This window comes from Squalius cephalus (genome assembly GCF_949319135.1).
Source record: "Squalius cephalus genome assembly, chromosome: 11".
Taxonomy (NCBI): domain Eukaryota; kingdom Metazoa; phylum Chordata; class Actinopteri; order Cypriniformes; family Leuciscidae; genus Squalius; species Squalius cephalus.
Window position 1 is genome coordinate 6,153,306 of NC_137132.1, and position 14,687 is coordinate 6,167,992.

The 14,687-nt window shown below is 39.0% G+C and overlaps 1 protein-coding gene across 1 annotated transcript; it reads right to left on the minus strand.

The window, feature by feature from the left end:
• Positions 1 to 2,773: 2,773 nt before the first annotated feature.
• On the minus strand, positions 2,774 to 12,636 carry LOC307167588 (uncharacterized protein). The gene is made up of 3 exons (XM_079886802.1): positions 12,472 to 12,636; positions 5,174 to 5,372; positions 2,774 to 4,876 (listed from the first exon to the last, which is right to left on the minus strand). The coding sequence occupies exons 2-3, from the start codon at positions 5,256 to 5,258 to the stop codon at positions 3,603 to 3,605; spliced, it is 1,359 nt and encodes a 452-aa protein (XP_079742928.1). The 5' UTR covers positions 5,259 to 5,372; positions 12,472 to 12,636; the 3' UTR covers positions 2,774 to 3,602.
• Positions 12,637 to 14,687: the final 2,051 nt, after the last annotated feature.

Genomic DNA, 14,687 nt, shown 5'->3' on the forward strand with positions numbered 1-14,687 from the left:
CTTTAAAATCATCACATTTTGTTGCTTTGCAGCCTGAAATGAAAACGGACAAAAAAAAATTGTTTTATTCAGTTGTATTTACAACTTATAACATCCAAGTGAAAGATATAATACCAACTTGTCAGAAAAAAAAATTACAAATTAAAAAACATAATCAGAGTTGGAAAAAGAATCACCCCCCTCCTAAAAATGACTTGTAAACCCAACCAGGTGTAGTTAATCAGTTTCTCAATAACACACAAAGCCAATTGACTTTCAACTGTGATCAGCTGTGGTCATTTTGATTAGCTCAGCATGAAACAAGCTTTTCCTGAAGCATTTCAGTCCTTGGTAAACTGAAGAAAACAATCAACTATGGGTGGCAATGCATTGTCAAAAGATCTCTGGGATAAAGTTGTGGACAGGCACAAGCCAGGAGATGATTACAAAACAAATTCAAAGGCTTTATCAGTGCCTAGAAGCACAGTGAAGTCTATTATTAAGAAGTGGAAGGTATTTGGTACAACACAGACCCTCCCTGGGTCAGGATGTCACTCCAAACTGGATGAAAGAGCCAGGAGGAAACTGCTCAGAGAGGCTACCAAGAGGCCTACAGCGACTCTGAAGCAGTTGCAGGAATTCATGACAAAGAGAGGTCATTGTGTGCATGTGACAACAATATCACCAATTCTCTACAAATGTGGCTTGTATGGGAGGGTTGCAAGAAAAAAAGCCACTCCTCAAGAAAGGCCACATGCAGTCACGACTGAGCTTTGCCAAAATGCACCTTGAAGATTCTAAGGCCACATGGAAAAAGGTGTTATGGTCAGATGAGACTAAAATTTAATTATTTGACCTCAACGCCAAACGATATGTCTGGCGAAAATCCAATACAGCTCACCATCCAAATAACACCATTCCTACAGTAAAGCATGGAGGTGGTAATATCATGTTATGGGGTTGTTTCTCTGCAGCAGGGACTGGAGCACTTGTCAGGATAGAAGGAAAAATGGATGGGGCAAAATACTTTCAAATTCTTGAGGAAAATCTGCTGCTCTCTGCCAGAATGTTGTCAATGGGAAGAAGATTTACCTTCCAACATGACAATGACCCAAAGCACACAGCAAAACTGACCACACAGTGGTTGAAGGAGAAAAAGGTGAATGTCCTTGCATGGCCTAGTCAGAGCCCAGACTTAAACCCCATTGAAAATCTGTGGAATGACTTGAAGACAGCAGTCCACAAACGGTCACCATCAAATTTAACTGAACTTGAGCAGTTCTGCAAAGAAGAGTGGTCAAATATTGCAACGTCTAGATGTGCAAAGTTAGTAGAGACATATCCCAACAGACTAAAGGCTGTAATCAAAGCAAAAGGTGGTGATCCTTTTTCCAACTCAGTGATTATGTTTTCTTTGTTTTGTTTTTATAGTTTTTTTCTGACATGTTGGTGTTATATCTTTCACTTGGATGTTATAAGATGCACTGAGTAAATACAGCTGCATGAAACAAAAACTGTGTCTGTCTTCATTTCAGGCTGCAAAAGCAACAAAATGTGATTATTTTAAAGGGGGGGTGATTCTTTTCTATACCCACTGTATGTTTAAATAATAAAATTATTTTTTAATTTCATCTTTGTTGATTGTATGAAACGTGAAAAGCGTGAGTAAGATCATAATATGCATATCGGGAGACGAGTGGCCAGACATGATTTTGACCACTTCATTAAGTTTGTTTTTGTAGAAAGCCTTTCTTTAAAATGAATTTCGTTTTTTATTAATTGTATCTTAATTTTAATCAATGTTTCATCAACCAATTGCCTGGATTTAATAAATAAGAAGTAGATCTTACGGCAATTCGTACGAATTCTAAGAGGTGGCTAATTCGTACGAATTCATGCGACCTCACTCGTACGAATTAGTACGATTTTTGCTAAATCGTACATATTTTATGAATTGCCCAATTTGTATGAATGCATACGAATGACCTACTCCTGACCCTGCCCCTAAACCTACCCATCACGGGGTTTAGACAAATCGTACAAAAAAAAGGTGGCTAATTCGTACGACCTCACTCGTACGAATTCATACGAATTAGCCACCTTTTTATCACTCGTACGAATTCGTACAAATTGGTCGTGAGATCATGTTGAATATAATCAGGAACCAGAGGCGCCGGCGCGTGAACTGGAGCTTGTCTCATAAATGAACCGAAAATCAGTATAAGCTACTTGCCTCACAGACCTGAAAAATATATCTATAGAAAGCTTGAAATGTGTACTTTTAAACAAAATAATTCAAAATGAAAGAAAAAAGACTGCTCTCTGCTTATGTAGGCGAATCTGTATGAAATGTGCATTTCTCTCTGGCGCGTTCACTACTGAGAATATCGCGAGTCAGCATCGTCAACTTCATCTTTGACACAGAAAACACTTGTTTATTAATAAACAATTGAAATGTCTCCTTGATATATTTAACATATTCATAATCATTACTTTTGCCGGTTCTTTGCGACAGCTTTAAGGTGCGCTTTAGGTCCCTTAAGCTAGGTTTATACTTGATGCGTCCGCACAAGCACGAAGCGGCAAAAATGACGTCATTGGGGTGTGGGCAGTCGTGCGCATTGAGTGCGCAAGACCCCATTTCGCTTGGGTGTGCATTGCTTTTTTTATAAAGCCTTGTTTATGCTTTCGCCTGGCATTCAAACACGATTGAATGAGTACATGTTATTTTATGTGAAACGACGATAAAACCTAATTTGATATGGTTTGTAGCCTACAGTGGAAATGAGGTTAATGATTTCTGACTGACATATAAATGAATAAATCAAACGAGTGCAAACAGGTAAAAGTGAAGCCCCTACCGGACAGAGTCAGTCTAGACCAATAGAGAGTCCGGCTGTGTTCAAAACACAATTTTTTCCACAAACACATATTAAGCTTGTCAACTGCATTAACTTTCAGGTATTTATCAGAAATTATGTTGAAGTAAAGTTTTTACATTAAATTAAGTTCTGTCAGGACCACTATCGTCAAACACTATGGAGAATTATCATACAGATTGGATTGGTGGTATGGTTCTGTCCTGGGCAAGAACTCCCTGAGCCTAGCATGGAAAAGACAAGGGAGAGCAGCAATAGTATTTTAATGTACAACATAATTCGAGAATTTAGACTGATTCAGAGGGCAAACAAAATGCCAAATCCTGACTGAGAGAGGTGGAGCTGGGGAGGAAGGAGGGTAATTTGCTCCTGAGAAACACAATAGCTGTTGATAACACTGAAGGAGCTTATATATGGATGCTGTGATTGGCGTTGTATTCCTATTGGTAGACGTGGATCAGCTGATGCGAGCTTGACTAACATGACCTGCCAGAACTGACATTACCCTTGATTTTTTACATCAAACAATCACAATTCAACAGGTTTTTTCCAAGACAATTTTTGTTTGTTTATTTCCTATAACTGCATACTATCAGAACACAATATAAAGTCTTTCTAGTTATCTAAGCATTTCACCAAATTCACAAAGTCAAACTAGATAATGTTCTTTTGGGAGCAAATCTTTCATCTCACAATATTTAGGCTACTTATTTGACAGTATTTGACATGAAAATGAAATGTTTCTCACTGTGGCGACTTATGATATTTCTTCATATGTCTGAGAAAACTACATGAATGTCTAAAACTCTCTCCACAATCAGTACAGTGGTACGGTTTCTCTCTAGTATGAACTCGCTCATGTGTTTTCAGGTTTTCCAACTGAGTGAAACTCTTGTCACAAGATGAGCACTTGTAAGGTTTTTCTCCAGTATGAACTCGCTCATGTGATTTCAGGTGTCCCAATTGAGTGAAACTCTTGTCACAAGATGAGCACTTGTGAGGTCTTTCTCCAGTATGAACTCGCTCATGTACTTTCAGTGTTCCCAACTGAGTGAAACTCTTGTCACAAGATGAGCACTTGTAAGGTTTTTCTCCAGTATGATTTTTTTGGTGCTGTTTCAGATAACTAGATGTTGTAAAGCTCTTCCCACAGTCACAACACACATGATCTTTCACTCCATTATGTGTTTTCTGATGCATTTTCAAATGATCCAGACGTGAAAAACTCTTTCCACAGAGAGAACACACATAAGGCTTCTCATCTGAATGAACTATCAGGTGTTTTTTCAGATGTAATGATGAATTAAAACCTTTACCACACTGATCACAGTTAAATGTTTTTTCTCCGGAATGAGTAAGCAGGTGATTCTTGAGAGTATATGCTTGAGAAAAACTCTTTCCACACTCAGTACAGTGATATGGCTTCTCTCCAGTATGAAGTCGCTCATGTGATTTCAGGTTTGCAGAATGAGTGAAACTCTTGTCACAAGATGAGCACTTGTAAGGTCTTTCTCCAGTATGAATTCTTTGGTGCTGTTTCAGATAATCAGATGTAGTAAAGCTCTTCCCACAGTCACAACACACATGATCTCTCACTTCATTATGTGTTTTCTGGTGCACTTTACAACTTTTCAGCCTTGAATAACTCTTTCCACAGAGAGAACACACATAAGGCTTCTCATCTGAATGAACTAACAGGTGTTGTCTTAGATCTGATGGTGAATTAAAGCCTTTACCACACTGATCACAGTTAAATGGTTTTTCTCCAGAGTGAACCTGCTGATGAATATTGAGACCTGATGCTTGAGAAAAACTCTTTCCACATTGAAAGCATGTATACGGTTTCTCTCCAGTGTGAATTCTCATGTGTATCTTAAGGTTTCCTTTTTGACAGAAACTCTTTCCACACCGAGTGCAGGTGTGCAGCTCTTTGGCTTTTGTTTCTTGAATTTTAAAGTTGTGATGTTCCTCCTTAAATTCCTCCAGTTCTTGTCTTTCCTCTTTTACTTCCATCCAATCTAAAATAAACATAACATTAGAATCAGTTTAAGTGAACCCTGATTTAATAGCAGAAAGCAACAGAGATCAAGTATCAGACCTTTGATGTGCCAAAGTTTAGTTCTGTCATTCTCTTGTTAATATGATCAAAATGAGTTTGACAACTGTTTTAGCCTACAAGATTATGATTAAAAGTACATTAAAGATGATGATTAAAATGATATAAGCATTTTTGTAAAGAATTTCATTCATATACTGATTATTATTTCACAGCTACCAAAGCAAACAACAATGAAGAATCAAGAATGGACACCAACCTATTTGTTCCTCAGTATCTTCATGTTTTATTCTGGATGGTTCTGGATCACTCATGTCTTCAATCTCCTCTTTAATAAACTCCATCTTTAACAGTCACACAGATTTCAGCTGCTACTCCTGGAGTTTGTCCTTCTCTTGTAGGATGATGTGAATATTCCCAGTATTTACTGGTGAATTGTTGTGAGATGAACACAAGATCTGCCAAATTCAAAGAGAAGTTACTGAATTAGCCTACTTTACTTACATTTAAATCAATTGAACTTATCTGTTTTCTGATAGAAATATAGGGAATTTGGATGAAGTTGCATTTAAAAAAGGTTTGTTTAATTCTTGTCCAACATCTGAGAGAAATAACAGGACCATCATGTTTAACTGAGCTGCTGAAAAGCCTCTTTGTCTCCAATAGTTCCCTGTTTTCACCTCATTCACAGGGCTCGGTTTGAGGGGGGAGGCAATTCATTTTTAACAATTTTAAAAAGCATAAGCAACATAAACATTCAAGCTGCTATAGTTCGAAAGTGGCAGTTTTGATGGAGTTTCTGGCTGTTTCTATCTAGAATTGTAAAGGATCTACTGGAGGCAAGTGTAAATGAGAACCCAAATGCAGTTTATTATAAACAAAACCAAACATGAAACAAAAACATGGCATGGCATGGCATGGCATGAAAACAAAAACCAAAGCATGAACATGAACTTACACAGATTACAGGAAACAATACTTGACAAAGACACATGGCAAACAGGAGGGCTTAAATACACAGAAGACTAATGACTAGACAAGGGACACCTGTGAAAAATGAAACAATGAACCAATGAAAACATGACACATCAAACAAGGGAACACATGGCAGGATCACATGACTTACAAGGGATCACATGACAGACAAGGAAACATGACATGAACAAGCCCAAAAACAAAACTGTGACAGATCCCCCCCAAGGGCGGCTCCCGACGCCCAACAAAACCCAAAAAAACAAAATTCCAGGAGGGTGATGGAGCGGAGGCGGTCCTGGGGGAAGGATGGAGGGCCAGGCCCGTGCAGGGGGACAGGACATGGTACATGGCATGGGCGGACCTGGGCCGTGGCCTGGCGTGGGCGGGCCTGGGTCATGGCCTGGCGTGGACAGACCTGGCAGTGCAGAAAGCCACGGCGGATCCGGCAGTGCAGGAAGCCAGGGAAAATGCAAATTTTCCATACATTAGCTTTTAGCGAAGAGGGTGCCGTTCGGATTTCGCGCTCAGCCATCATACGTCTCTGTTAGAGATGCACCGATTGATTGGCTGGTGACCGGAATTGGCCGATTTTCACGTGATCGGCCATGACCGACGACAGGCCGGTCAGTCTGACATATGCCGATTTTATGCCGGTCAAATGTACTCGGGCGCCGCATGATTAACCTTTTGAGTGGCACAGTCTCATATATAAGATTTTTATTTCTGTGCCCCTGAGAGTAACGTTACGGTGCCACATTTAGAGTGTTCAGTGACGTCGCATAACTGCCAGATTCAAACTGTGCTTTTGCGCGTTGGCTGGCGCTGAGCCAGTGTCGGACGCGTTCAGCGCTGTCATACACTCACCTAAAGGATTATTAGGAACACCTGTTCAATTTCTCATTAATGCAATTATCTAATCAACCAATCACATGGCAGTTGCTTCAATGCATTTAGGGGTGTGGTCCTGGTAAAGACAATCTCCTGAACTCCAAACTGAATGTCAGAATGGGAAAGAAAGGTGATTTAAGCAATTTTGAGCGTGGCATGGTTGTTGGTGCCAGACGGGCCGGTCTGAGTATTTCACAATCTGCTCAGTTACTGGGATTTTCACGCACAACCATTTCTAGGGGTTACAAAGAATGGTGTGAAAAAGGAAAAACATCCAGTATGCGGCAGTCCTGTGGGCGAAAATGCCTTGTTGATGCTAGAGGTCAGAGGAGAATGGGCCGACTGATTCAAGCTGATAGAAGAGCAACTTTGACTGAAATAACCACTCGTTACAACCGAGGTATGCAGCAAAGCATTTGTGAAGCCACAACATGCACAACTTTGAGACGGATGGGCTACAACAGCAGAAGACCCCACCGGGTACCACTCATCTCCACTACAAATAGGAAAAAGAGGCTACAATTTGCACAAGCTCACCAAAATTGGACAGTTGAAGACTGGAAAAATGTTGCCTGGTCTGATGAGTCTCGATTTCTGTTGAGACATTCAGATGGTAGAGTCAGAATTTGGCATAAACAGAATGAGAACATGGATCCATCATGCCTTGTTACCACTGTGCAGGCTGGTGGTGGTGGTGTAATGGTGTGGGGGATGTTTTCTTGGCACACTTTAGGCCCCTTAGTGCCAATTGGGCATCGTTTAAATGCCACGGCCTACCTGAGCATTCTTTATGACCACCATGTACCCATCCTCTGATGGCTACTTCCAGCAGGATAATGCACCATGTTACAAAGCTCGAATCATTTCAAATTGGTTTCTTGAACATGACAATGAGTTCACTGTACTAAAATGGCCCCCACAGTCACCAGATCTCAGCCCAATAGAGCATCTTTGGGATGTGGTAGAACGGGAGCTTCGTGCCCTGGATGTGCATCCCACAAATCTCCATCAACTGCAAGATGCTATCCTATCAATATGGGCCAACATTTCTAAAGAATGCTTTCAGCACCTTGTTGAATCAATGCCACGTAGAATTAAGGCAGTTCTGAAGGTGAAAGGGGGTCAAACACAGTATTAGTATGGTGTTCCTAATAATCCTTTAGGTGAGTGTATATCACAACTAAGCAGTGTTTTTAACCTCATAATGTTTATTTTAGGTTTCAGATATTTAAATACACATAAGCACGAGTAAAACAATACATTTGGAGTTTGTAAAATACACACTGATGTCTGTGGAAGCAGCAATAACAATCTATTCAAATATAATTTCCCGACATGTGTTATTCATATCAGACAAACATAGTGGAAGTAACTATAAAGTTTACTCTACTCTTCTCAGTTCACCGGCCACTTTCTTGCATTTATTTCGGGAGAAACTGATGAATTCACGTGCTGTAAATCCGACTGACAGGACAACATTTCGGCGCCCATCTCATGTTATAGATCAAACGACCAAACACACTCACTTACACGTATTTGAGAATCGGAATATCAGATAGGCTAGTTGATGACATGGTAAGCAGGTTTGTGAATATTTTGAATAAAAAAGGAAAAGCAATATAAAAGCGACACATCTGTCATACAGTATTATTGTGGCTGTGGTGTATCGCGTGGCGCGTCGTGATGGAAACATTAAAGGGAACGTTCGCCTCGAAAAAACTCACTCTGGGGGTGGAGGTGTCAGTTAGAATATTTTAAACTTACGCATGAAAGGGTTAAAGAAAAGATCGAAAATAAATATATGTGTGTGCTGTAAAGTGGTTAGAAAAAATTTTAATCGGAATCGCCTAATTCGGTATCGGCAGGTCAAACTCAATGATAAATCGGAAATCGGAATCGGCCTAGAAAATTATAATCGGTGCATCTCTATTCTCTGTTATGTGCACGTTACAGACTGTCTGGGCACTGCACGTCCGCGCTTCAGAGTTCTGTCAATATTATGCACTTGGAGTGAAAAAAAAAAAACATTTTGAAAATCGTTTTTTGACATTTGTGAATCGATTCAGAATCGTCCACATCGCGATGCATTTAAGAATCTATTTTTCCCCACCCTAGTTGTTATGGGAAGGAGGAGGAGGGAATCGGCGAACCGGAAAAACATAAAAGTCCAGGCCTGGTCCGCTCTCATCCTTCACTGTCGTCGCTCCACCTTTTATGATTCTGAAGCTCATTAGATACGAGGCCGGTGAATGATACGTTTTTCAATACCAATTTTATGAACATTTAATGTTATAGCAGAGGCTGTAACATTAATGTGAAGAGGAGAAAAAACAAACAAGAAAGCTAAACTGTTAATGCAGCTAACCTTAAGGATAAGCACAGTTTACAAGTTTTTTTCCATGTTTTAACTTTTCTGGATGGTTAAATTAAAATGTATTAAATAAAAAAGCATGTGTAATAATCAATTTAAATCATGAAACTTGTTCAATTTAACAGCAATTAATTAATAGTTTAACAAAAATTACATTCTTAATATATATATATATATATATATATTTTTTTTTTCAAATTCCATCTTATTTTTACCCAGCTCTGTAGCCTGGATGCCAGTCGAACTTAGCCCTGTTTCTCTCAAATTAATAAGTTTCTCTCAAATTAAATGTTGTCAAAGTGAGAATATTAAACCGTAAAGGGACTATATTTAAATTAGGGCTGTCAAAATTAGCGCGTTAATAACGCGTTAACGCAAAATCATATTAACGGCACTAATTTTTTTAACGTGCGATTAACACAGCGCGTATTTTCTGTTTGACCCGTGGCCCAACCCCTAGTTGGAGAAATGGAGATACACAGTGTTGCCAACTTAGCGACATTGCAGACCCCTTTAGCGATTTTTTTCCCTTCAACAAAGCGCTCAAACCTTATTTAGTTTCTGAGAATCTACCGGTACCGCCGGTACTGTTCTCTCAGCACGCGCGCGCACCTCTCGCTCTCTCTCTCTGCGTCTCGCGCGGAGGAGCAGCGCTTTAATTCAGTTAAGCACAGATATTATGTTGCTTCTCTATTTTTACAAGTATAGCCGAAATCAGAGCACAGATATTGTCTTTATCCTATGTGAATTTGATTTCACCAGACGACGGCTCAATTATCAGAATTTTTGTGCAGATTAACTTAACATCTTGGAAGGGAGAGCTGGTTATGTCTTAATGGGTCGCGTTTCAGTCACCATTTCAAATTCATTCCGTTGGTTGACAACAGAAACAGTAAAATATACCAATGAAAACAGTTTTGTTGAGAATTTAGCTTCATCAAAATGGGCACAGAGAGAGACAAACTACAATGTAATAGGCTAATAAATAATAAATGTACATTTAGCATTTTCAGAAGAGCTGCCCTGTCATGCAAAAATCTAAACATGTTTGTGTTAGTAAATTGCTCAGTGCAAAGAAAGAGAAGTAATGGTAACCTGGTATTTTTTTGTTCTTTCTATGTGTCTAATAGACATGAACAAGTTCTTTGAAAAACATCTGTGACCTTTGAAACATGTCTCATCCTTATGCTCTATATTGACTATGGTTTCAATAATAAACATACATTTGCATAAAGCATCTATATTTATCCATGCCCATGTTGATTAGAGTATTACAAACTTGAAAAGTATTCATTTAAGGTAAATTTAGAACAAATAAAAAAATGTGCGATTAAATGCGATTAATCGCGAGTTAACTCATGACAATATGCGATTAATCGCGATTAAAAAAATGTAATCGATTGACAGCCCTAATTTAAATATGAATCCTGGATGTTCAGCGTCACCTGCGATGCAATGAATGGCCCAGACACGTGTGCGACAGCATGTGCGACTCACGCGGTGCTTGTCTGTGCCATTCATTGCATCGCGCACTGTTGCCATCAATCCGACGTAGTCTTTTTTCTTGATGCCTTGCCACAGCCAGCACTTGATTTGTGCACATCATATGCTTATTGTTTCACTGACGCTGACAAGATTAACCGCTCAGGTATAGAAATTTGGTAGGAACATTTTTTGATACTCGAAGGTATCGAGGCAATTCGGTCAGTGCCTAAGAAGTATCGAACTCGATACCCAGCCCTAGCGCTCGTTAGTAACCACGCCACCGTCATCGCGCCGTTCTCTCTCATGCGTTTTCGCAGTTTCCCTAAATCCAGTCACGCAGCAGCTCTTTTGCCACTCAGTCCGGCTGAGGGGGGTGCGTTTCTGCGGGAAAGTGACGTCAATGCTTACCCTCTATTCGAACTCTGCTTATTCATTATGGTGATGTCCAAGATCTTCTGTAATTTAACAAATTTTATTGGTGTCAACAGCAGGGCTCCAGACTGCGACCAAATGATCACATTTTATGACCATTTTTTCCTGCCAGTGCGACCAAAATTGTATATAGCTTGCACTAGCGCCACCACAATGTTGCCCAGCATTAAATGGAAAACTAAATGAAAGTGGACCGAAACTGTGCTACTCATTTATGCTTCACAGACCGTTTATTAGTTCGGACCAATAATAGACAACGCAGCGAGTTACTACACAGCGCTGGGAGATCCAGTGAAGAAATCCATTGAATTTGCCACAGAATTAATAACATCGCTGCGAGATCCAGTGAGGAAAATTCAGACTTGGCGCAGAGTTCTCTGTTAAACCATAGATATAAGATCAAACTGCGCTGACGTGGAAAACAGGAGAAACATTGTGCAATGCATGAACAAATTATAGAAGGCTCTAAGTTCACAAATCAGCAACATTCACCATGGATTAATGCAGTAACACTAACTGTAACTATGGTATTTTGACAGAAATAGTCAAATGCTTACAAGTACTACACATCCTTTTCCAGCAGTTCAAACCAATATCATATTGAAATGTTATTTTTAATGTGATTAACAAAAACATTTTTTGTTCATCTTTCAAAGATTGTCCCCATTTATAAAATTAAAAGTTTCAAGATTTAGGAAGTCACACTTATTTAAAAAAAAAAAAAAAAAAAAAAGATTATTGTAACCAGTGGTTGCCGAGGACCGCTTTATTTTCACTCCCTTATATCAATTTTTACCATAGTCTTGCTATTAAATTAATATACGATATTATGAATGAAAATAATTGAAGTAAATTTTATCAACACCTCAAATTAAGCTCAGTGCTTTATTGTCAGCCCCACAGTATTACCACTTTCTGTAGAACTTAGTGGCTCTGGTGGTGCCCTAAATGTTAATCTGGACCCCTGTAAACTTAAAATAAAACTGCACATTCTAATTCCTGTACGTTAAGTCAATTTATTACCAAGGCATTTGTCAGTAATACAGTCAAAATGGGAGAAATGTGAATATATGCGTTGCAGGTTGATTTAAGGTGTGCCCCTACATTTTCAGCCTGTGCTTTTAAAAAATATCAGTTATGGGCTACAACAGCATTCCTAGAAAAAACAGTTAGTCTGGAGCCCTAAACAGAGCCTGTGAAAACACTCTACTAAGTTACACTCTAATAATAATAAACCAGGACACACAGACACAACGCATTCGCATCCTAAACAGAGTCTGTGAATACACTTCTACACTCTAAAATAATAATAAACCAGGACACACAAGACATTACATTGACCCTTAAACACACTCACTCGAGGAGCTGGTTAATGTTAAACTCTGTAATCTTGTAACTTCTCTCACCTGCAGACTGGAAATATACGGCATCGGAAGAAAATATTCCACATTTGTCCTTCATTCACGATCGTTAACAGCGTCACTTTCAGCCTCGACTGGTGAAAGTTTCAGCTCGTCTCCTCTCGCTTCTCTCTTCTGCGCATTCTCAGTGCGCACAGTGTCATGTTTCTTAAAGGGGCCGCATATTCTTAAAGTCCCCTTGTAGTCTTCTTCTTCTTCTTTTTTGGCGGTTGGCACACAACGAAATGGTGCATTACCGCCACCAACTGGTATGGAGTGTGGATCTGAATGACTACTATTTATTTTATTCCAAACAAAATAAAACAAAAACCGAATCAACAAAACAAAATCAACAAAACAAAAATTAAGACTCAAATCCTCTCAATCATATTGATTATTCTTAGATAATGAAAAACGATTCCATATCACTTATCTCTTGAGTTTCATTCTAAGGTTTTGGATCATTTCCAACCTTTTCCCCTCATATTTCTTACAGTGTACCATGACATGTTCTATTGTCTCTTGTTGCCCACAGTATTCACATCTTCCGGTGTCATGTTTACCTATTTTAAATAAAGTGCTGTTTAATCCTTTGTGCCCAAATCTAAGTCTAGATATAATTTTCTCTTTTCTCCTTTTCCTTCCTGCACATCTCATTTCTCCCACTCTCATCTGTATTTTGTAAAACCACCGTCCTTTCCTCTCTTCCTCCCACTGATTTTGCCACCTTTTCTTCAACCTCTGTTTAATAATGCTCTTTATTTCCATCTTACTGATGTTAACTGCCACACCGATGTATTCTCTTTTTGTGGCCTCCTTTGCAGCCTAATCTGCCATTTCTTTTGCTATGATTCCAATGTGCTGGCACCCACAAAAATATAACTGCAATGCCCATCATTTGAATGCTATATAATGTTGGTTGTATTTCTATCAAAATCTGCTCCGCTGTCTGAGTGACTGGTCTGTAAACTGATTAATGATGAAGTTGAATCTGAACAAATAATATCTCTCAATGGTCTTATTTCCTCTATCACTGTACTGCTCACAGAATTGCTAGCATTTCTCCTGTGTATACTGATACTTTACCGCTAATCCTCTTCACTATTGTAATATGAAACTCTGGAACAATAAAATCTACTCCTATCCTATCAACTAAACTCTTTGATGCATCTCTGTAAATGTGGATATAACTGTAGTAATTATTAATATATGCCTGTATATGTGAATTCAAAATAAACCCGCTATCTTTGTTCTTCTTTCCTAATAATGTAATATCTACTTTCACTTCAGGTATGTGGTACTGCTGGCAATGGTACTGTTGGACTGAGTTTTAGTAAGGAATAATTGACGACAGGCCGTTGAATTATTAGAAAAATAATGCACACCCGAGGTGGTAATGCGGTCACGACGCAAAGCGGAGTCAACTCCGCTTCGCGTTGTGACCGCATTAGGAAAAGTGCATTTTTGTGAAACGCACGTTCATTTCATTTTGTGAAATGAACACGAACGTTCGTAAAGTCGCTCGCAGAAAATCCTCGTAAGTGCTAAGATCCATCGTTATCTGGAAACGCAGCCCTGATCAATTCCTGGTGCTCCCCTTGTAGTCAATCATTTTATCCCTTTAAACTCATCTTTGATAACCATAATCACATATTTGAGGAAATTTTCCTTGAACGAGAAATTTCTGCACGCCTTAAAATAGATTGAATGTAACTCCACACCCTTGTCTCATTTAGTAGGCTTTGTATGGTTCTATGAATATTAAAATTAGCCCCAACATAGCAAATACACTATCGTCATACTTATGACTTCAACAGTCTAGTCACCTGAACTGGTTTAATTAACCATTATCAATACCAACAAAAATATTGGCATTGACTAGGGCTGTAACGACACGCGACATGAAATCAAAATCGCAATTCTCAGATCCACGAACCTGTGTTGTGGTGTGAGAAGGCAGAATTGAGACACACCCCTATCCCAACTCCCAGAGTTATCCTTCCCATCCAGATCCAGTGCTAGGCTACCACATCTTTAAATTACTATTGGCAATTCCAGCGTTATGGACGTGACATTTGCAGTCAAAACTTGAAATATAAATTCTCAGAAAACGCATTTAATACCAATTATTGAAACGTCTACACATGTTTTATATTTAATAAGAGGAAAATAGGCTACACGTATGCGTTACGGAAATGACACAAAAAATCTTTAACTTTTAG

Excerpts from the sequence above, each read along its gene's own strand:
- LOC307167588 (XM_079886802.1), bottom strand. The coding sequence starts at position 5,258 with ATGGAGTTTATTAAAGAGGAGATTGAAGACATGAGTGATCCAGAACCA. Across the intron at positions 4,877-5,173 it reads AGATACTGAGGAACAAATAG|ATTGGATGGAAGTAAAAGAG; the intron begins GTTGGTGTCCAT and ends TGTTTATTTTAG.